Source organism: Micromys minutus (assembly GCF_963924665.1).
Source record: "Micromys minutus genome assembly, chromosome: 1".
In the NCBI taxonomy this organism is placed as follows: Eukaryota; Metazoa; Chordata; class Mammalia; order Rodentia; family Muridae; genus Micromys; species Micromys minutus.
The window spans coordinates 224,033,540-224,057,364 of NC_137969.1; the positions used below are offsets into that span (position 1 = coordinate 224,033,540).

At 44.9% G+C, this 23,825-nt stretch overlaps 1 protein-coding gene across 1 annotated transcript in view; it reads right to left on the minus strand.

Annotated features, from left to right (window-relative positions):
* Window positions 1-7,170: 7,170 nt before the first annotated feature.
* Window positions 7,171-23,825, minus strand: part of ZFYVE26 (zinc finger FYVE-type containing 26) — a 57,986-nt gene continuing 41,331 nt past the window's right edge. The window contains exons 32-41 of the mRNA XM_080936029.1: window positions 21,201-21,348; window positions 20,766-20,975; window positions 19,009-19,227; window positions 15,739-15,936; window positions 14,662-14,861; window positions 13,674-13,815; window positions 13,113-13,172; window positions 12,181-12,363; window positions 11,633-11,677; window positions 7,171-9,055 (exon numbers count right to left, since the gene is read on the minus strand). Coding sequence (XP_080792155.1) covers window positions 8,852-9,055; window positions 11,633-11,677; window positions 12,181-12,363; window positions 13,113-13,172; window positions 13,674-13,815; window positions 14,662-14,861; window positions 15,739-15,936; window positions 19,009-19,227; window positions 20,766-20,975; window positions 21,201-21,348 — 1,609 coding nt within the window. The 3' untranslated portion in view covers window positions 7,171-8,851. The remainder of the gene's footprint in view (window positions 9,056-11,632; window positions 11,678-12,180; window positions 12,364-13,112; window positions 13,173-13,673; window positions 13,816-14,661; window positions 14,862-15,738; window positions 15,937-19,008; window positions 19,228-20,765; window positions 20,976-21,200; window positions 21,349-23,825) is intronic.

Here is a 23,825-nt window from a genome sequence, read left to right on the forward strand (position 1 = left end):
CACACATTTCTATACCCTCAAACTCTAGATTGGCCTCTTTCTCTTTGAAAGGAAATGCTAGTCACAACCCCAGAGAGTCTGGACCAACTCAGGAAGAAGTAGCTCACTTTGGCCAAACTTCATTTCTTCCTTGGAGCATCCCAGAACCATTCCTGAAGCTGGGTCTTCCCATTTTTCACCATGTAGTTTTTTTCCCCTAAACTGTTCTCTTTACCTCAGTTTTTAGAGAAATAAAGATTTGCGTTCATCTCATTGCCTTGTGTCCTCTTTCAGGGAGAAATGGAAGAGAGGAAATCAGTCCAGTGAGTCACACGTCACTCTACTCAGACACTCACCCTACCTCCAGAACTTTCTCACAGCACTGTGTCTGGACACAAAGTAAGCTGACCAGGCTAGGCATTCAGTCAGGCCTCTTTCAGTGCCAACATTTTATTATGAGGAGTGAGAAGTCTAGCTTTAAATACAGAGCCATTCTGCTCCATTGTGGATTATGTATGACTAGAAAGATTTGACATATACATAAAAAAAAAGCAATCCATTTCCGTAAACATGGCTCTCATTCCCTCTGCCTCCCCTCTTCTGTGGTGTAGCCCTCATGACCCCCTTGCTGAAGGTCACCCAGAAGAGGTGGGCAGATGTGCCCAATGTTATAACACTTCGGCCAAGAAACCATCTTTAACAGTCCCAGATGAGGCATTCAAAGGGCATCTGTTGATAAATGTTCTCTTTTAAATTTTTATTAGTATATGTAAATTATGACATTTTTCACACATGTGGATGTAGTACTTTGATCATGTTTATCTCCATTTTCCACACTTATCTTCTTGCCCCTGGAAATAACCTTTAAAATCTTTTATTATTTTTTCCCTATTTGTCTCTGTGTAGTGTGTGTGTGTGTGTGTGAGAGAGAGAGAGAGAGAGAGAGAGAGAGAGAGAGAGAGAGAGAGAGAGAGAGAGAGAGATGCTGGGTATTGAACTCAAAGCTTTGAGCATTCTAAGCAAGTGCACAAGTGAAGTCAAGAAAAAACAGATGAAATGGAGTACCTGTTGTACGGTATTGAAGATGAATCTGAATGTCTTCTATGTGTTGGAAACAGAAACAAAGACTTAGAAGCATGGAAGGTGGGAAGCAAGCACACCCAGATGCTCTCTGTGCAGCAAAATACCCTATGGATATGGGGGTAAAGATACAAATGTGTGACCTAAACCAGGTCTCAGAGATAAGCAGTGTAAACCATGACACAGGGGCCAGGTGTGAGGTGGGGTTCACATATATGTCAGAGGGGGTTAGAGAGAGGCAGAAGAAGCAAACCCATGTGGGGGCTGCAAGAAGCTAGCTGCTTTGGCTCCTCCATCCAGGGCATCATGCTTATACTGAAACCAGCATTAGAGGCTGTAATAGAAATCAAGTCTGTAAACTGCCACATGCTGTTCAAGTCTGAAGCTGGATCTAGAATCAAGGTAATTCCCCCACCATTTCAGAGCCAATCATGTTCATCCCAAAGTGTTCCCCAAAACTCATGGTCCAGGATAGCCTGGCTCCCTGGTCCTATGACAAGGAGAAAAGAGACTAGCAGAACAGCCCAAGGGTGAGAACACAAACCCTTTGAAAACAGGAGTGTAAGTCCGATTATCAAAAAACACGTAAGAACAGCTGGAAGGTAAGCCCATAATATCAAAATGTTTGTGGAAACAGCCAATTGGAAGTTTCACCTGAAAGGAAGAATTCTGCCTGGGGTCTGGTTACAGACCAGGGGCTCCGGCTGACTGTTTCCTTGAACTGTTCTGCATGATGGCAGCACCTGATGTGATGTTCCGCTATGTTATTTTTCTTTACTTCCTGTTTGCTATGTATTTAACACGCTGATTCGTTTGAAGCTGACAGCGTGGCTCTCCTGGATCCCTCTCTGGATGGAACAGGTGCCAGTCATCTCCAGTCTCCACCATCCTCTGCTGTTCCGTGCTCCCTTGACCCTCGCCTCCCTCAGCAACAGGCCTTTAGGCTAGGTACCACCTCTCTGCAGCGTCCTCCAGCACCCAAAGTGTTGTCTAGCATTCTGCCTAGGCAAGGAAAACCTGTCAGCCTCGGCTTTTTCCAGCGGGATCTTTTCCAAAATTAAAAAGTAAGCCACTCCGAGTCTTGGTCCCACATCAATAATGCTGTTATTAGTGATGGAGACACTAACCCGTCCATCTTAGGGCTTCCCCATGACCACAGAGACTTTTTCTTCAGCTTGCTTGTGTTTGAATGTGGATATGGCATCCTTTCTCGGTTGAGGCTCACTGGGGTCCAGTAGTCTGTGTCCTAGATCAGAATGGCTCAGGAGTGACAGTCATTTGTCCCCACTGCTCCCCAACTCTTCCAGCTCCCTTGCCTTTATTGTTCCTGGTTCCTCTGATACCCTTAGCTAGCCCAGTAGTAGAAAATCTTTTTCCTTTACCTTGTCCCACAGACAGTCCTATAATTTTATAAAATAACACCTGGGGGTGGGGGAGGGAAGGAACCAAAGTAACACAGGCAAGTGAGGAAGTGTTTCAGCATGCAGATTACAGGAGGCTGACCAATGGTCATAGATGAGCTCCACTGCCTCCGGGCTCAAGACTAACTTAACTGCATCCAATGCCACCAGGCACCCAAAACCCTGGAGGACAGACTTCATGTGTTTATCCCCTTCTAGTTACAAGACACACACACTTTGAACAGACTCAGGACAAAAATATGGAACATTTTGCTGAAACTCAAGGAAAAGAAAAACTCCACCAAGAGGACACCAGGGGACTCCAGCCTCTGCTGGTTCTGCCCCCATAGAGACCCGTGGGTTTGTGGCTTAGGAGAAAGCAGGGTTGGGTTCTGAGAATGTAGCTAAGTTGAAGTACTTCTCTCCTATGTCTTAGCACCATGACAGTGTGTCCCATCAAGACCCAGAAACAATGGAGCCTGTCAGCCAGGGACTGAAACCTCTGACCCAAATTAAGTCATTCCTCCTCTGGATTTGAAATAGCAATGAAATGCTGAGCCACCCAACCATCTTCCTGCACATTCCCAGGCCTTTCCTTGTACTTTCCCAAGCTCCTTTCCCTAACCCTCCACCTAGTCCCCCTCTGTTCTTTACCTCTTAGCATCTACAGTGATGTGAGACTATGTATGTAAGGAGACACTAGCAAGAAACATGCCCAAAGTTGCTCTATGGTGGAAAAAATACTAATCCTCAGTATAAATATACATGGAACGCTATTATTACTGAAGTGGCTATTATTTAAAAATTTACCACATACAACACATGGATAGAAAGATAAATTGCACAATGATAAATGTGTATTGTATGATAATATTTATATTTTAAAATTATGTTTGTATAAAATTATATATATATAATAGGAATGTGTGCAATTAATTCTAATCTTCTCTCCCCAGTCTAACATTGGGGATTAGACATAGGGCCCTATTCGCCCTAGGCAAGCACACTGATTTATATCCCATCTTTGATATTTTGGTTGTGAGGCTGACTTTTAATGGCTGAGTTATATCTTCAGCTCTATTTCTGTCCTTCTAATGAATTCTTTAAACATGGTTATCCCTAGGAAAGGTTGATGTGAGAAAACTTTTCAATTTTTAAAAAACGGGATATTTTCACATCTTACTTGGAAATTAAAAATGATCCTGCTAACTGCCACCCATTCTGGGTTGAACGTGAAACGTCCCCTCCAGACTCAACTTGTTGCCCAGTTGGAGGTACTATTTGAGGGGAGGTTCTGGAAACTTTCAGAGGTGGAACCTTGTTGGAGGAAGTCCCTGACTGGGAGCATGCCTTTGAAGGCTATGTCTAGTTCCCAGTTCCTTCCTTCCTGTCTGCTTCCCTATATTAACTAGGTGGAAAAGTTCCTGTTACACCCTCCCACCACCACAATGTCCTGGCCAAGAGCATGTGGGCAAGCGACCATGCACTGAGTCCTCCGAAACCATGAGCCCCCAGATAAAGCTGTTCTCCATTAGGTTGTTTCGACAGGACCAATTATCATTTCATACACTTTCCCTTTTATGGCTCCAACTTGCCCATTTCAGTATCATTAGTTCCGCCTATATTGTAAAATATTTATACACCAGGACTCATATGTGACTTCTCTGGTCTTGGCAAAGTGTTGCTGAAAGTCCCCCAGATGATCCTGATATGCTCCCGGGGCTCTGGCAACTGGTCCAAGGCAATCACGGCAACCGGCAATCAACCGGCAATGGAAAAGGCATGCGATTACGGCCAATGAGACACAGCAAAAAGTTTTGTTAGTTTTTAAAAAAGGTTTCTGAATTGATTGAAAACTGAAGCAGGTGACTGGAAGGCAGATGCTTTCCACCGAAACCTTTTTAAAATGAGTTGCCATTTTTTTTTTTAAAAATAAAACTTTGTGATATGTAGCATGACAAAAAAAATTAGCCAACTATATTTTTACTATTAACTTATTTGTGGATTTTTTTTCTTAGAACCACCTGTACAGTATTTGAGAAGAACATAACTCAAGCCTAAAAAAAACACCGGCTGTCTTTCTCTTGGGGCCGGATGCTTGCAGAAGGATACCTGAGCTGAGAGCGTTCTCATCACAGCCCTTCTCCCCTTTCCCCAGAAACGCGAGCCCTTCCTACTCCTCCTTCAAAGTAAAACAAAACCAACAAAAACCAAATACAGCAAACAAATGACAATAATTAAAGGAGACCTGAAAACATCTGGTGTGGACATGACACAAAGGCATGTCGCAACAAAGCACACCAGAACATTCCGTCTGAATGTAAGGCAGATGAACAATGTTTAGAAACCCGACACAGGCTAGGTTGCCAGAGGCCTTTGGCTGAGGCTTAGGCAAAGTAGATCCCAGGCAATTAGACTCTTAATACCCAGGCAAGCATATATTAATAGTCACATTACCCTGGTAGAAACAGGCTCTTCTTGGTCTCACCCTCTCTCTTATGCTTTTTTTCCCCGAGGAGATGTGGATAGACGTGTACACTCACCTGGCACAGGGCAACAATGGCAGAGCAAAGAAATAAATCCTCTCCAGTGTAGCTTAATTAACCAGTGAGTTTATTGGGCTACTCCAAGGAGCATGGATAAGTCTCTGGCAACCGCATCACTGAAAAGTCTTCCCTAGCATGGTCTATGACTCACAAAAACTCCCCCTGGTAACAGCTCTACTGCGACTCTTCGTCTTTGGGAAATTGACTATATGTAAGTAGGAACAGTACATTTACCAAAGCATAACAAATGTAAGAATAATTTCCTGAGACAGGGAAAAAAAAACTTCTTCACGAGAAAATGGAATCTCTCTCTCTCTCTCTCTCTCTCTCTCACACACACACACACACACACACACACACACACACACACACACACAAAGTTGTGAGTATCAGGGGTAAGAATGGTGGGAGTGGTAGGGTGAACAGACATGCTTTACCTTACCCCGCTGGTTCGAGAGTCATGTGCAATGGGAGGTGACTGAATTATTTCCCCAATGCACATATTCTCCAGGTCAGCAATTCAGCATCCTTCATTGCAAGTAAGTTGCTGTGGCAAGAGTACCCCCTGCCCACTTCCCTGTCCCAGGAACTATACACTAGATATTGGTAACCCTGCTCACCTCTGGGAGGGACAGCCAGTGGGGTAGTGATGGGAGGACTTCTCATTTATGTTTCCTGCTCATAATACATCATCTATCCACCCCTTCACCTGGAGCAGACATGAAACACCAAATTTTCTGGTGGTAGAGAATATGCTAAGAAGATTTTAAATTTAATTTTTTTATGGTAAAATTGGGGATTGAACCTAGGATCATGGACATGTTAGGCAACTGCTGTTCATTCATTGAGTCACATTGCTAGAAAACTAATAAAACAATGCTTTATAAAATAAACATTTTATATATATATATATGTATGTATTTTTGCCTACATATATGTCTATGGACCATAGGTGTGCCTGGGGCCTGTGATGGAGAGAAGAGGGCATCATATTCCCTGGACCTGGAGTTACAGAGGGCTGTGCTTCTCTACGTGGATGCTAGGATTTAACCTGGGTTCTTTGGAAAAGCAGCCAAAGCTCTTAACCCATGAGCTACCTCTCCAGTCCCAAAGGGAGCTGAGTATGAACTCATTACTTTCTTGTTTGTTTTTTTGAGACAGGATCTTATTATGTAGCTTTGGCTGGCCTAGAAATCACTATTAGACCAGGCTGGCTTTGAAGTCAGAGATCCTTCAGCCTCTGTCTCCTGAGTACTGGGATTAAAGGTGTGCACCACCATGTCCAGCGCCCCTTTAAGGCTTTAACATTTATTAATATGTATATAGTGCGTGTGTGCATAGTCTTGTGCACATAACACTTTCATGCCGTGGTATATCGGAAGTCAGAGGACTGGAAGAGTCAGTTCTTTCTTTCCATCTTCCTACGGGTGCCAGGGATCAAACTCAGGTTGTTAGACCTGTGTGGTGAGTGCTTTATGCTGAGACATCTCCTTGGTCTACTAATAGTTTCTTAATACATAGGGAATTTGAGGAAATCCTAAGTGAGTGAATGGTCACTTTGGAATTGTTTAAGAGGAAGTTAGCTAGTTGAACTGTTTTTCCCACTCATCTTTTCTTTCCACATAACACACAAGCAAAGGTCAGAGGCAAGAGGATCAGGAGTTCAAGATCACTTTCAGCTACATAGCAAGTTCAATGTCAGCCTGTGCTATATGAACTCTTGTCTCAAAACATAGAAGTCATGGGATAAATACATGGAGCATTTGTTCTTATGCAGGACTTGAATTCAGTTTCCAGAAACCTTATTAGGAAGCTCACAGCCACTTGTAACACCAGTTCTAGGGAATTGGATACCTCTTCTGGACTCCATAGGTGCCAGGCATGCATGTGGTACACACACACACACACACACACACACACTTCTCTAGTGTGCTTATATAAATAAAGCCAAGAGCACTGGCTGCTCTTCCAGAGGACCCAGGTTCAATTCCCAGCACCCACATGGGAGCTCTCAACTGTCTGTAACTCTAGTTCCGGGACACCTGACATCTTTAGAGACATACATGCAGGCAAAACACCGATGCACATCATAGTAAATAATGAACATTTTAAAAAGCCTATGAAGCCAAGAAGTAGGTGGGATAGTCAGTTTATTGTGGCTGGGTTGTAGTAGGACATACAATCCCACAACATGTACAATTGTTTGATGTTACTGTTGCTTTTCAGGAGACCACAGTATGCTGTCATAGGTCTGCAGTCTTTTCTCTGTTAATCTGGTCAATGGTTCACCTATTTTACAATTCAAGTTAGAAGAAAGTCAGGGAAATCTGGTTGTGACATCCTAATTTAAAGGCTGCAGGACTTACAGCCTAGTTGTTTAAAGTGCTTCTGTTCAGTGCAAACATAGATAGCCTTGAGTGTAGGCAGACCTCAGGCAATGGGGTTTCCTGGGAGCTGTGCTGTATTCTATGCATCAGGAAGGAAATGTCACGGTCAGACCTCACTCTTAGGGGAGCTGGGATTCTGCTTCAGTCTTTCTTCTCTACTAGGACCAAAGCTTGGAATCTGACAGATGTCCACTAACGACTGTTAGTTAAGAAAAACTTGGTTTAGAAGAAACGAACAGGATTTCTAAGCACCAGAGACACTGACTTCAGTTTCCAGTTTCTGTTGCCTTGGCAACAAAGGGGACACCAATAGGCTGAGCTCTGGCTGGTGGGAGACTCGCTTAGGGCTCATTTGCAAATCAGTCACCAAACTACAGACCCATTCTCTAGAGCACCAACTCACCTCAGGTGAAAAGCAGATGCATATTAAACCCTTCATCTAGTTCCCCACCATGATGATGAGAATTACTTTTTCTTCCTGTCCTGACTTGTCTGTAGACCCAATTCTGAAACAAAACCCCATTCCCTCAGTGTACGGCTGCCTCAGTGAGCTAGGTCTTTGCACATCTAACTTCCCTTCGGAAGGGAAGCATGAGGAATGGAGAAATGGTTGCTTAACTAATTCAAGAGGTACAGATGCGAATGGGATGCAATTAAATAGAGTTTAGCATTCATTCAGCCCCAGGGTCCTGGCTACCACTTTTCTCCCCAGCCATCAGCCCTGCAGCAGGGATACTGACAAGAGTCAGCTTTGTGCTCAGAGAGGTCTGCCTTTTCCTCCCTCTGAAAGAATGTGAAGGGGCCCGGCCTCAGTCTCCCAGATCAGACCATTCAGACCATTGCCAGAGCTTTCAGACGCCCGCACTTGAAAACCCTGTGCTTGTGAGGGGTGTGGCGGGAAAGGCTGTCACCTTCACAGCTATACTCCTCGAACTCTCTGAATTTTGGGGAGAAGCAACCTTTTTGGCATTGCTCTGTAATTCCTCTTGTTAGGAGGAGCTATTAAAGCATGTATGTTTAGTGGGGGGAACTGTGGATGAACAGGCCGATCTGGGACAAGAACCAAACACACCGAAGGTCTTCAGACCAGCAGAAAGTAGGAAGTAAAGTGCCTCTCTTCAATGGAGGAGTCTCATTTGTTCAGACTATGCTTGGGTGTAAACATGAGTGCACGGGAACATGCACATGGGTGTGCACACGTGTGCACACACACAGTCACTCTGAGGTAGAAAGAAGTGGCTATCTGCAGACAAACACAGAGTCTACAAGTTTACATTGGCACTTGTGTGAAAGGACCCGCTCTTGCCCATTCAGGCAAGTAGGGTCCGACTTGCTCACTCCAACCTGGGGCAGGAGCAGAAGTCCCACTCCACAGGAAGACGGAGATGGAGGGTGCTGTGTGGCATTGTGCCCTTGCCATAGTTCCCGGGCTATGGCTTTCAGGTTCTGAGGCCCAGGGTCACTTCCTGGAGCCTGAGCTATGGGCACCACGGGAGTGGCTTGTCAGAAGCCACTGAGCACAGATGTCTTGTACTACAGAATCCCCACTGCTTTTGGCTGCCTGCTGCACCTGCTGGACGAGGGCGGCAGCCTGCGAGTGCTCTTGCTTCACGGCAATCAGGTAGGCAGAACGCAGCTTGCAACATGTCAGGTAGGCCCGGACCTAGGGATCGGGGATGAGACATTTTAAAAGAAATGACCACAAGGAAAATCAGTGAGCACAGAGTGCATCAGAAAGCATAGGCAGATGAACAGTACCTCTCACCGAACTGAGGGCAAGGTTCTTGCCTTTTATTGTTTTACAACAACTTGAAGTGTTCTAGGCACCAGGCTATTGCATGGCCCTATGTTCTAATAGCACAGGTAAAATAAGATTTAGAAACTAAGGTGGGAAGAATCGGGCTCTGTCTATTCTTCCAACTTCTTTTTAGACTCAGAACTTAAAATGCCAGTATCCACAGGCTGTGATTTTACAGTTATTTGGTGGTTAGGTGATACTCTTGACTAGACTACAAGGTCTGAGAGAGCAGTAATAGTGTTTGCCTTTTCTACCCCTTGTATTCTCGGTGCCTAGCTGGTAGTTAGTGTTCAGTTAATAAGGCTTATGAGGGCAACTGAGTGTATGCATACCTTCCTATTGCAAAGGATTTTCAGGATTCCCTTTTTCTAGTTGTCTATTTTGAGCATGCTGAATTAAAAAAAAAAAAAAAGACAAAAACAAAAAACAAAGCCAAAAAGCCTTTGGTTGGGCGGTACTGGGGACTAAACCTAGGCCCTATGCATGCTAGGCAAGTACTCTACCCTTGAGCTATATCATATTACTAAATCTGAATTTAAAGCCCATTGTCAGATGACATGGGGGAGAAAAATGGATTCCCACAGTTGGAGGTCTAAGTTATGATCTTACCCCAGTGAGCCATGTACAGGCTACTGTTGTCTGGATCTAAGACAGCTCAGTGTAGGGACAATGTATTTCCCGTACTCTCCATCTCAAGGCTCAAGAGCCCTCTGCTTCTTGGCTTGGGTCTCACTAGCCCCTTCTGGTTAGCCATCACTCTTGGCCAAGCAGTGCCAAGGCCTCCACAAGCCATGCTTGAGGTCCCACTAACAGCTTACTTTTTGCTGTAACAGTTATTTCTGAATCATAGAATTCCTTCCTTCCTTCCTTCCTTCCTTCCTTCCTTCCTTCCTTCCTCCCTCCCTCCTTCTCTCCTTCCTTCGTGCTCCATGTTAAATGAGTTACCTTTTTTGGGGGTGGGTGAGTTTTCCTCAACCAGGTCTCTTTGGCTTGATTACACATAGTTTCCCACTACAGAATACATCTGGTGTGCTGTGAGCTCACTGAAGCAATTGGATATATATATATTGCCCTAGGAAGTGAGCCCTCATCTAGGCTTCTAGCTCTAGTTACTCCTACCTGTGTGAACCACAAATTAACAGGCAAAATTCAAGAGGGGAATGATATTGCTAGGAGATGATGATGAAGAAGAAGAAGAAGATGATGATGATATATCAAACTATTTTTTTGGTTACACCTGTGTCCCTAAGTCCTGGAAGTACCTTAGAGTAGCTGCTGAGAGAAACAATTGAAAAGCAGTAACAATGTCTAGCTTGTCTCTTGGATTCTGTTCAGACTCTACAAAAGTAACTGTTATTTTAGAGCGTGAGAATTTCATCCTTCCTGAGGACCTAATTAGGATGTTGCCCAGAAAGTGAGGAAATGTTTAGAATATGTTTTCCTTAAGACCAAGACTGAAAAAGATGGCTGGTAGGTTCCACCCAGGGACTGATGCCACCACAGTGGAAGCAGTTCTGTGGTTGTGAAAGACACCATTGCCTGACACTAGGCATTTCATCACAAGGGTCTTAGATGGCCAGCTGGTCTGGCTTTGAGTCAGTGGGACTCTCCTGGCCTGGAGGCCTTCCTGAAGATGGCAGGATGGCTGATCTCATGACTAGCCACAACCAGTGACTTTTATTCTGGCTGGCACTCATCACAGAGGCAATGTAAGACAAAAGGCTCAGTCGTATCTGAAACAGGGAAGAGTTCCTGGGCCCCAGAGGAGCACAGTCCTCCAAAGGGCTGAGTGGATGCTTTGGTCTGAATGTGAGATACCCTTCATCTGTAGGAACAGTTGGCCTGAGGCTGGTGGCAGTGTTTTGGAAGGTAGAACATCTGTTGGAGGAAGTGGTCACATGGGGTAGGCACTGAGGTTGTGGGACCCGTTCTCTTGATGATTTCTAACTCTGGGTGCAGTGTGACCAGTCAGCCACCTCCTCCTGCCTTGCCTTCCCTACTATGATGGAGTGTATAACTCAACTGTAATTCAGAGTAAATCTTTCCTTCCTTAAATTACTTCTTGTCAAGTATTTTGTCATAGCAATGAGAACAGTAGCTGACATGGTGGGACTTTCCTTACTGAACTCTTTCGCCCTCCAGAATAAGGAAATACCTGCCTACCCAAGGAACCTTATACCTGAAGATAGAAATCAAGCAGGCGTCCCTACCTTGGCTCTCTGGTGAGAGACCTCAGAATAACATGGAGGGTTAAACAGTCTTTAGGGATAAAGAATTGGGAAGGCAAAGGTTTGGGCAGTCAATGTTCATCTGCCTATATTTCTCCCATCTAGGCCCTGGATGACAAAGAAAACTGACTTCAAGCTGCATGGAGCCATGAGGGGTGGGGGAAGCTCAGTGCTCACTCAGCAGCATCAGAAGGGCTAGGTCATATCTGCTCACCTTGTTGTCATCGCTGTGGATGGCCTGGATCAGTCCCTCCAGCTCCTGTGTACAACAGAGACATAGCAGCCATGAAGAGAGAAGAACCTCAACCCATTCTGAGCCCAGCTATTGTGACTCCAAGGGGAGTGCCACCTGCTTGATTCTTCTAACTCAGTTCCCATTACAAGAATAACAAATTAGAGCCAATGATACCACTATGCTTGAAAACTGGGCTAGAAGGGTATCTCCTAAGTGGCCTGTGCTGAGCATTCACAAATGGATGAGGCTCAGTTTATCTCACAAGCATGTTTTGTGGTTGATATGTTACAAAGGCCCATTCCAATGGCCCATTCCAGTGATCTCTGTCTCATCAGATCACAGACATTTCCAGGAACACACAATATTAGATGAGAGGATATTGAGGGATCTGGACACAGAAGTCACAATCATGAACTACACAGGTAAGAGGGAGGCCATAGTTGCAGAGTCAGAAAGAAAAATAAATCCTGTAATGACGAGGAGGAGGTTGCAGACAGAAGACCAGAGAGACCCAGGAGGGAGCGCACCTGAGGTGGAATTCTCTTGAAGGCTTCCAGGCAGTTGAGGAGGATGGTGTCACCATCACTTTTGGCTGCCATGCCTGACTCACTGACACATTTGAGCAGCTGTCGGATCTCGCCATATTTTTCCCTCTCTACCAGCTGCCTGGCAGCTCTGCAGTAGGTCGCAGGAGCATCCAGCTGGAAGTCCTAGGACAGAATGTAGGATGACAGGACCACAGAGATACAGGAAAGCAAGAGAGGAGTCGGGAAAACATTTAAGACGTGATTACAAACACTGCCTCCTCAGTGTACGGAATGGTGCATCCTACGAGTTTCCAGTTCTTTTCTCTTTTCTTCAGGACAGGGTCAAGGCTGGTCTTGAATGCCTCCTGATTTGACTGCCTCTACTTCCCAAACACTGAGAATCCAGGGTATGCCACCATGCCTGGCTCCATGGACTTGCAGAAGACATTCTATTAATTCCTACGACAAATTCTCTCTCCCCTGACTCACTTTTATCTTGGAAATAGTGTTGTCTGTTAAGAACTGCGTAAGTGTTGAAACGTTTTATCAAAAGACTCATTTGATGAAACTTGTCAAATAAATACACCAAACCTAGTCTAGGTTAGCTCTTATGCCACAGGTCTCGGGAGAGATGTCTCACTCCTCCTTACAGACATGTTCTCCCGAGAAGATGAGTAAAAGTTCTGCAGTAAACCAGTTCTGGGGAGCCGTCTTACATGGGCTCCTTGATACCTTTCGAGAGGCTAAGGTTAGCTTGTGGCTAAGTGACACAGTTCTGTCAGTTCTGTCCAGTTCTGTATCATATATGATTTCACCCCTAATGTACATGTAAATCTGCTCTTCTTAGAATAAGAATATTTTTTAAAGAATACCATTTCACAGACATGCCAGGTGTGGGTTCCCTTGGCATACTCTTGAATCATATATCGTACCTGTAGAACACGGAATGCAATTCCGAAACCATCTTCCACATTTTTCCCTCCAAGCATAACCTGGATGGAGAGAGAGAGATGCTTAAAGGAATCATAATTATTCAAATAGCTTCTCAGTAAAACAACAACAACAACAACAACAACAACAACAACAACAACAACAGGGTTCCTATCACCATCACCACCACCATCATCGTCAGTTTCTGTGGAGACAGGGTTTTCCTCCATAGTCCTAGCTGGGTTAGAATTCACTATGTAGATCAGGCTAGCATTTAACTTGCAGTGAGTCTCCTACCTCTCCCTCCCTAGAGCTGGAATTACAGATATGAGCCAACACACCCAATGCATTTGTCTAATTATTAAATATGTGTTGAGACTTTACTAAGCATCCAAGTAGGAGAGATACAAGTGATCTAATTGGACTCTGCCTCCAGCCTGAGGCTCACTTTCCAGTGTGGAGGAAGCCATCAAGGGAACAAGTGACATAGCCAGATAATTACAACTGGAACATGCATTCTGGAAGATGCTAGCAGCCAGCCAGAGGTGACACGCTCTGCGTACCTTGCAGGCAACTTCCATTTTCATGTGGTTGTTTTCGAAGAGTGTTGGCAGAGGCAGGGCGCTGATCTGAGAGGTCCCTGCGCTTTCACAGCGGTGTAAGAATCTGGTCACTTCCATCTGTAGCTGCAGCGTATTCATGTGCCTGTGGGGACAGGGCAGGCATGTGAGGCAGGTCCAGCCTCGTGAGGCTCTCAGGAGTAGGGGTCTGCGGCTGGGTGATTGTTTCATCATGGTTCATCATGGCCATGGAAAGACCAAAGAAGTAACATGAAGTTGAAGGGCTTGAGATACCTCTCAGTTATGGTTCAGCAAAAACGAAGAACATAGGTCTACCCACTGGCACACGACAGTTATGGTGTACTGTGGAGCTGGATAAAGTTTCAGTACTGAATCAATAAATACTTCCCAAGTACCTATGTGGCAGGTACCAGAGTGAGGCTGGGGCCCCAGCCTCACAGCTCATACCAGAGGAGAAGCAGACAGGAACCAGTCAGAAGAGCTATTATGGGGACTGAGTCTAAAAAGAACAAATTAGGGTAGTGGAAAACTGTTTACTCAGGTTTTTTTTTACTATATCTAGCTACACTGCTTAGGTTCACCTCAGATTCATAATTCTTCTGCTTCAGCATGGATTACCATGTCTGGCTAAGCATTTACTTGCAATAGTGTGTTCTAAATAAAGTGGTTGATGAGCATAAAAGAAGAAAGCACTTGGGTTGAGGATCCTGGAGGCCGGGTTGGCCAGCGGCTGATGTATACCAAGGGAGAAAAGAGGAAAGAGGAACATTTTACGGGACCTTTATTTTCTAATTACTTTTGCTCATTGTACAGAATGTGGGTCTCAGTCTGGCCGTACTATGTGATCCTAATTCCCTTCCTACAAGCACCCCAGGAGCTTTCGAGGTTGTAGCAGACACTGCTGTCCAGGGCTGATGCCCTCAGCCCCAGCTCCCTGCCTGCTCTGACCATCAGCAGGGCATTGCAATACCTGGACACATCAGCCGCAGTCATCTTCTTCCGGAAGAAGCTTGTTTTCTTCCTTCCGGAGCTGCGGGATGTTTCTTGGAGGTAGATCTTCAGGTGGTCCTTGGCCTTAAGCAACCATGACAGCTTCTCTCCCAGCTCTGTGTATGACTTTGCTTTGTGACTGAAGAACCGAATACAGGTCATGGCAGCCCGGACTTGGTCCTAGGATTGAAAAGGTTGATGTTTGGGTTAGGAGAGGTCAGAGATGTTGGAGGTTGGGTGTCATGAGAATTCACAGCAGACCTTTGTGCTCTGGCCCTATGATCTCTATTCCAGATTCCCTCTTCTTCCCTGATAAGCTCTGGTGCCTTTCCTATCACCTGGCATTTTTATGTTGGTAATTACAGGGTCCCAGAGACCCTACAGTGGACTTGCAGCTAAGCTCTTGGGTTAGATATTACTTCACCCTGTAGAGATCTAAAGAAAGATCCTTCTGATTCTCCACTGAGTATGGATTCGGTCTTAATTGGCATCAGATGATGTAATTTCTTTGAGGTTATAGGAAACGTGGCCTTTCTAGTTGTATACACTTCCTTCTAAAGACCCCAGCTTTCTTTTCTGGAACATCATTCCTTATGGATTCGATATATATATATATATATATATATATAATATACATATATATTAAATATATATATATATATATATATTTAATCTTTACAGTCCTTGAATTCTTTTTTAAAATTAAGTTTTATTTTATTTTATGTGTGTGAGTATTTTGCCTGCATGCATGTCTGTGTACCACGTGTGGGCTTGGTGGTCACAGAGGTCAGAAGAGAGCGTTGGATCTCCTAGGACTGGAATCATAGATGGTTATGAGTCCCCACATTTTTTGAATTCTGAAAAATGTTATTATGGACAAAACTAAAGTTTGGCTCTAAATGTAGGATGAAAGTCTAAATATTTAACAATGTTAGAGAGCCTGGTGGAATACCAAGGTCAGGAATGAAATGACAGCTCTGTCCCCTTCTCTTGCACGGCCTCCCTGCACGACAGAGCACTGGGGACAGGAGAGGAAGAGAGGCTGGGGTGTTATCACCTTCATAAACTGCTGCAGCTCATACAGGATGTGGTAGTAGTTCCTTTTCTGCAGATGCTGGCAGGCAGCGATCAGGTATGTTCCCCAGCTCTCCAAGGTTGGATCGATGGATTCCAGTAAGTTTTCTAAAGTGTGCAGCTTCCCACTTTTATAGCTTGGCTGGAAAATGCCTTCTATGAAGACTTCTGGGGGACTTTCCTGGAGTAGGGAAAGGTAGGAAGTCAGAAGTGTGAGAGCTGGTTCTGGCAAATTCTAGGGTTGGCTTTGAGCTTCAGCATCTTCCTGGAGCACTACCTAGCATCACAAGTTCCTCTGAGAACACACTCCTTAGACGCTCTACTCTGCCCCTTGCTTGACGTCTCTCTACACTCATGGGCTCTTTTTCCTCTCCCAAGGTTTTCTCTCCTAATATCACTTTTGCCCCCAAATGCTTTCACACTGCAGCTAGCTAGCTAACAAGAAGCTCTACACTGTTAATTCTATCAGAATTGGTTCTCTGTGGTGTTGGGGACCAACCAAGACCTCTCGCATGCTAGAAGACTGGTTTGTCATCCCCAATGGGAACAGTGGCTTTTGACAGATGATGCCTTCCTTCTCCTTGAAGACCCTTAAGCTTAAAACTTTCACTTTAACTGAGAAAAAATTCTTTATTTTGCTTCCAGGACACTAGGAACCATCCTCTAAAGATTTTCTTTCAACATCTCCAGCCACTGAGGTCCTAGCTGGTTCCTCTCATCCCTGTAGCCCTTCTACCCTAGTGATTTTATCTAGTCCTATGGCTTTCCATGCTGTGTGATGACGATACGCACACCTCTATCCCAGCCTGCTCACCCTCCTGGACCTCCAAATTGACATCTCCCATGGAACCCAGCTAACTTTTAACGTCTTCCTGCAAAGCTGACAAATTCAACACACTGAAAAGTGCATTCCTGATTGTTCCATGAAACCTGCTCCTTTCACACTCCCCTCTTTCCCAAACACAATGCCATTCTTCCAGTGGCTGAGGTCAAAAGCCTCAGGACCATTTTCCTCCTCAAACTCTGACAGAACTTTTTAGCAAGCTGTACCATTGGAACACCTCATGCGCTGACCCTCACCACCGTCAACTCAGCTGGATTACTGAAGCAGCCTTCTCCATGACCTCCCACCGCCCACTCCTTCCACATAAAGCCCACACATCAATGCTGTTGACACATGAGTCAGATGAAGTCACTCTTCTGCCCACCATCTTCCTGTGATTTTGTTACTCATTCACTAAAAGAAAGCCCAGGTTCTCCCAATGTATACATACCCTGAATGATTTAGCTTTTGCATTCCTGATTGTATCTGCTTCTGCTACTAACCTGTCTCATCTTTCCTGGCTTCAGCCACCCTGGCCTTGTCATTTGCTACTTCCCTCCAGCTGTCCTCTGTCTTTCAGCCTTTCACTCAGAGGCCACCTTCTTGGGGCACCCCATGTAATATTGCACAAACCTGCTCTTTTGCTCCCTCCTTCTCTTCCCCACCCCTCTCCACTCTTCCTCTGTTCTCTTCTGCTTCTCTTTCTCCTTCCAAGCTCTTCTCCTCTTCCTCTCTACAGAGCCCCAGCTGTCATGGAACTTGAAATATAGACCAGGCTGACCTTGAACTCACAGAAATATCCCTGACTCTGCCTCTCTAGTTTGTGCTCCTAGTCTAGGGATGCTTAACCCCTGTTTAGCCTAAAAGGATGAATGGAATTTTTCCAAGGAAACAAGGAGGGCCAGGGCACTCTAGATGAATAGAGCAGTGCATGAAACCAATAAAGATAATAATATTAACATTTTGGTGAGTCTGGAATGTGGAACATCAATAGCATTTGTGGTGACAAAAACATGAGATGTATGGAGAGAGATCTTGAAGTCCAGGGGCATGCTAAGGAGGTGCCCTTCATCCTAATGACTCATCGAGGCCCTCTGGTGAGAGGAACAACATGAGGGTGTCATGTTTAGAATGTTCACACTGAGGGCAGAAACCCTGCAATGCTAGGAGCTCAAGTGTCATGTTTCAGTGCATTTTTCTGTATCCCTACTTCCTGGAGGATAAAGGCAAGGCTCTTAACAAAGGCAAAGGTAGCCAATGTGACAGAACCTCAGAGTGAGGCAGTGCTGTGGTCAGCTTCTCCCTGGATAAGAAGATAAGCTGCTAACCTCTGGCTGTCCTTATCCAAGGCAACGGGACCTATTTACACCATCAGTCTGTGCCTTGTGGAAACATCGTTACTTCTCAACTCATGTGGAGATGGAGGAAAAGGGGAAATGAAATTCCAAATAATGAGCCTCATTCTATCTGACTTTTAAGACTTGCTCAGCAGCCAAGACTAACAAGCTAAGCAATGGTCTCTCTCACTGTTCTAGAAGGGTCTAGTTACCATGATGCAGGATTTCTCCTGGAGTCATCTATAAGATAGACCTCTTTGTAAATTGTCATTGGCTGCTATTCAGATTTAGTGTGGTTGAATAATAATGTTTCGTTTTCTGTGAACTTTGGTAAATATCAGTTGCTTTGTCGGGAAGTTACTCATGGAATGTTGAGATAAAAGGAAGTGCAGGCATAGAAGAGAGCTCAGAGTCTGGTCCTGGAGCCCATGTCACGTGCAGGAGCGTGTATTTGTAAGCTCAGGACACCTTTGACGAGATGGAAGGCAGAAACAAGAGAAAGCTTAGCCTAGAGGATGCAGAAGAGCCACAGAGACAGGAAGGAAACCCTGCCTCAAAGATGGAAGGTGAGAAGTGACTCCTGGGATTTATCCTCTGACTGCCACGTGTACCAGGACCCCTATATACAGACCTTCTCTCTCTTGCTCTCCCTTCCACCCCTTTTTTTTCTCTTGCCCCCGATCCCCCTCCCCTGTACACAGTAGAGTGATGGCCAAGGAAGTGGTGGTGTTCTTAGTGCTCTTGCCTCCAGCAGGAGGTGCCGGGGAGAGAGGGCAAGGAGAGGGCATGCTGCTTTCTTAAGTACACACACATGTGGTGTGCCCATCTCTGCAACAATGTGCCTGATGCCACACAAGACTCTCACTGAACCCCTTATTCTAGAGGCTGGGTCGATTCTCTGAATGTGCTCTGTGCTTTGGGAAAAGAGACAAATTTGCTATTGCTGGTCAGGAGGAATTTTTGATTCTTAAGTTAAGACTTGCTGCCCTCATTGAATGACTACAGACAAGCTTTCATTTTGACCTGACACTGAGTTACGTCTAAGGAGGTAATGGGGCAGCCACTGCCCCTGGACTGTGTCTGAAAGTCTTACCTTGTTGAGCAGGTGCAGCAGGGCTTCCCGAAGGCAGTTATGCCTCATGTAGAAGCTGATGATAGCCAGGTTGGTGCTGTAGTTGTGCAGGTAGAAGAGACATTCTTGGTAGTAAGTGTTGTTCATGATCTTCCCGTCAGGAATGGCCTCCAGGAGGAGGCTCTGAGTTCGAAGGGTGGCTTCCAGTTCTCTCAAGGTGGCAAAGTAATCATCATCTTGCTGGCAGGAAAAAGAGGGTGAGAAAAGCCCAGGCACGGAGTACTGTGTTATAACTGTAATGCAATATACAGAAGCAATGCACAGGAGGCAAAGGCAGGCAGATGTATGAGTTCAAGGTCAGCCTGGTCTACAGAGCAAGTTCCAAGACAGCAAGGGCTACACAGAGAAACCCTGTCTCAAAAAACAGGCATACAAACAATCAAAGGTGGAGAGTTTTCACAGCTACTAGAAGCATCTGTCTGCACCTCAGGGAAGCATGGCTGCTTGAGGGAACACTTAACAGTGGAAAAGTCTACAGTTGTAGGGTAGAAAGACAGGAAGGATATGAGAGCCTTTACAAGAGGCACAATTCAAGCCCCATTCAACACCATAAACATGCTGTTTGCTTCTAGACAGTCTTCCTGGGCTAATCAATTTGACTTTGAATTGCAGTTTAAGAAGTTGTTCTCCCTCTTCCAAGCCCTCTTAGCTCCCAAGTAGCTGGAACTGTAGGTCTGCATCACTTTGCCTGTCTCCCAGCAGATCTTAACACTAGCTGAGTTTGATGGTGCACAAGCTTGAGGCATGAGGATTATGAGTTCAAGGCTGTTCTGGATAAAACAAAATTAAACCAGGGACTGGAGACTGCTCAGTTGTCAAAGTGCTTGCTGTGCAAGGTCTGTGGACCCAAGCAGCTGTGTAAAAGTTTGTGTTCTGGGGCATCTGTAACCCAGTGTTTGGGTTGGGGCTAACTAGAGAATCTGCTGTTAATGGTGAGCTCAAAGTCCAGCAAGTTGGGTGCAGCAGTGAGGTTCAGCCTGTGAGGGTGCAGGAAACCAGCCTGACCTCTGAATTTCATCTTGGAGGGAGGATGGAATGGACTCCTGCAAGTTGTCCTCTGACGTGTGTGTGTGTGTGTGTGTGTGTGTGTATGAGTGTGTGTGTCACACACTCACACACACTCAAAACAAATGTACAAACAAAACGGAAAGTGAGAGACGACAGCCAACAATACATGCATGGGTGAGTTTATATGGCCACACATAAATACATGGCGATGCACTGTTCAAAATGAAAAAGCAAAGAAACTCCAAATGGAATATTAAAACTCAGTAATCTGGTAATGAGATTTTAATTTTTTTAATATCTCTTATAGTTTCTTTTAAAAAACTGATTTTGTAAGTCGGTGGTGGTGGCCCATGCCTTTAACCCCAGCACTTGGGAGGAAGAGACAGGTGGTTTTCTATGAGTTCAAGGCCAGCCTGGTATACAATGTGAGTTCCAGGACAGCCAAGGCTACACAGAGAAATCCTGTCTTGAAAAAACAAAAATCATATAACAACCCCCTCCCAACTCAGTTACTTATATAACCATAGATAGCCAAATCTTATTTAACCTTATGCAATCTTATGTTATCTAATCTTATAACACTAATCTAACCAAAAGTAATAGAAAGAGACAGACAGACAGACATCAGTGAGGAACCTCTGAGCCCAAATGCACCATTCATTGTCCCTAGTCTCTTACTGAATGGAGCCCAATGCCTGCTCTGCTCTTACCAAGGACATGAGGGGTCTCACTGTGGATTCCAGGTACTCGACCACATCCTGGACTAGTCTTGAGCCATGACTCAGTTGGTTCAGGTCCAAAGGAGGCTTCAGGCAGCGACTGAACTTCTCCCTTGCAGCAGAGAGGTTTCCAGCTTTGAGGCAGGCCATGCCCCAGGCATGCCATGCTCCTGTGGAATCAAGCCCAGTCTTTGTAGAGACCTGGAGGTAAAAACGAGAGGTGTCTATGTTCAGGTCTGAGTCTTCCCAAGCCCTGTTCTGTTCCTTTGCCAACTGCCTGCCCACCGTCCAAGTGCTGTCACTCACCCTGGCAAGCTGGGTGTACCCTCTATGTGTCTGTCCATGATGAGGACAATGGAGACAGAAAGGCCTGTTTCAAAGCCACTAATGACAGCAGGGTATAAGGACGCTTCATCATTGTCTCACCTCAACGCCCAGTTGGTAGTACTCAGCTTCCAGGAGCTGGTTTCTCAGCCTGGTTACTGCAGCTGGCTGCAAGATCTGATCTAGAGAAGGCATATAGCGGTAGGCAGCAGCGACTAAAATGTGCAGGACGTCTACCTTGCTGATGTAGCTACAGGGAGAAAGAGCAGAGGAGGCTGTGTTGAGTTCTGAAGTGACTGCTGCTGGAAGGCTATTTCGTTTTCAGTGCTAAGTGTGATCATGGGAGCCAAGAGATACAGAGCATAGGTATTCTGAGTGAAGGGTCTAGAGTCAGACTCTTAACCCCACCTCTAACTCAACAGCTCTGAGACCCGCCTCAGGATACTCATCTGTTTAATGGATGTAAAGCTGAAAGTTTTAAGGATAAAATGCAATGTGTCAGATGTGTTTGGAACTTCTGAGGCAGTCCTACTGTGTGGTTAATGTTTGAGTAGAAGCATGCGTGTCTGGAACTTCTGAGGCAGTCCTACTGTGGGATTAATGTTTGAGTAGGAGCATGGGTGTTTGGGATTTCTGAGGCAGTCCTACTGTGTGGTTAATGTTTGAGTAGGAGCATGGGTGTTTGGGATTTCTAAGTCAGTTCTACTGTGTGGTTAATGTTTAAGTAGGAGCATGCGTGTCTGGAACTTCTGAGGCAGTCCTACTGTGTGGTTAATGTTTGAGTAGGAGCATGGGTGTTTGGGATTTCTGAGACAGGCCCCCATACTGAATGCTGGAGCTCACAAGCTACCCACTTGCTTTTGGTCCTTTGGAACACTGTTGCAAGAAAGTACAGAACGGGAACCATTGACTTAGGGCCTGGAGAGATGGTTCACCAGTTAACAGCACTGGCTGCTTTTCCAGAGGACCTGGGTTTGGTTCTCAGCACCCATGTGATGGTTCACAACCACCTGTAACTTCAATTCCAGGGGACATGATACCATCTCTGACTTCTGGGGGCACCGGGCACACATACTCAGACAAAAAAAAAAAAAAAAAATATATATATATATATATATATATATATATACATATATACACATACATATATATATATACACACACACACACACACACATATACATACATACATATAATTCTTAAAAAACAAAACAAAAAACCCATTGACCTATATTCCTGGTCAGTACAGTGGTTTCATCATTACTATGGTGGTACCTACAGAGGTACCTTGGCCTTTCTGGTCTAGTCTCCTAGACTTCATATTCTTCCTCTGTGCTAAGAATGGCCATTCTCTATCAAAAATTTTACTCCTGACACCTGAGGACTGGGAGAATCTTATCAAGAGGGTCTAGAGGGCCAGACCATTCTGCCTGATGTGGTAAGCTCATGGTTCCTAAGGTTTGTCCCATAACTACAGCAAAGAAATCTGTGGCTCCTGACTCATCTGCTTAGCAATTTTTTAAAATTTCACATCTTTAATAATTTTAACCTGGTAGGGACAGGGTAGGAGAATGGTTTATAAAATCAGATTTGAAGCTGTAATATAACTCTCCATTTGGAAAATGAAAACATTTGAACTAGATATGTTATTTGTTTGTTTTGAAATATATTCATTTTCTCTATTTATCCATCAGAAGGAGACATAGTTAAAAACAGAATATTCTGGTTTGTATAGCAATACGTAGCAGAGAAGTAGAGAGAGAGAGAGAGAGAGAGAGAGAGAGAGAGAGAGAGAGAGAGAGAGAGAGAGAGAGAGAGAGTGTTAGTTTGTGGGGGTGAGAACCCTGTTAAAGTTAGGCTTCCTGGATCTCTGCCACCCTCAGGAGGCTCATGGGGTTAAGGAGACTTGTCTGAGATTAGAGTGTGAAGAGATGATGGTGCAGGTATGTGCTCTGAGTGAGTGTCTGAAGGAGGCATTTACATCCCTGGTTCCCAAAGCTGGCTGGGACTGGTGCTGGAGCACACTTCATGAGTCATGCATTTGGGTGGATAAGTAAGGAACTAGGAGTTTTCATTGTCAAGTTAATGGATGGAGTCAAAGCAGGTTGTGCAGGAATCTGCAGGAGAAGATAGGCTAACCACCAGTTACATTCTCCTCATTTCCATAAGATGACTCACAATCCACCATGAAACAGAAGTCCACTAGTTCCCTAATTTTTAAAAGACATCTCTTCATTTCTTGTGTGCACACTGGTGCTATGGCATGTGTGTAGAAGTCAGAGAACCTGTGGGAGTTCTCTCCTTCTACCATGTGGATCCCAGAGACCAACTCCATCTAGTGAGGCTAGGTGGTCCCAAATTTTTTTATAGACCCATTATCCAGAAGTCACAGAGGTTTCAGTCAAGACAGGGAAGGAGTTTTGTGCAAGGTTAATCACTGGTCACATTTCTTTTAAAAATTAGAGTTCCACAGACACTAAAGGTACTTCCCTAAATTATTTTAAAGACAAAGAATCTAGTTAAGGTCTTTCCTTGCTTTGTGACTTGGTGCAACTAGGGAAACTCTGTGTGCTAGTGTTATGTCAACTTGACCAAAGCTGAACTGATCTGGGAAGAGGGACTCTCGATTGAGAAAATACCTCTATAAGATGGGCCAGGCAAGTCTGTAGGCTATTTTCTTGATTAATGATCAATGTGAGTGGGCCTAACTCACTGGGGAGGTGCTAC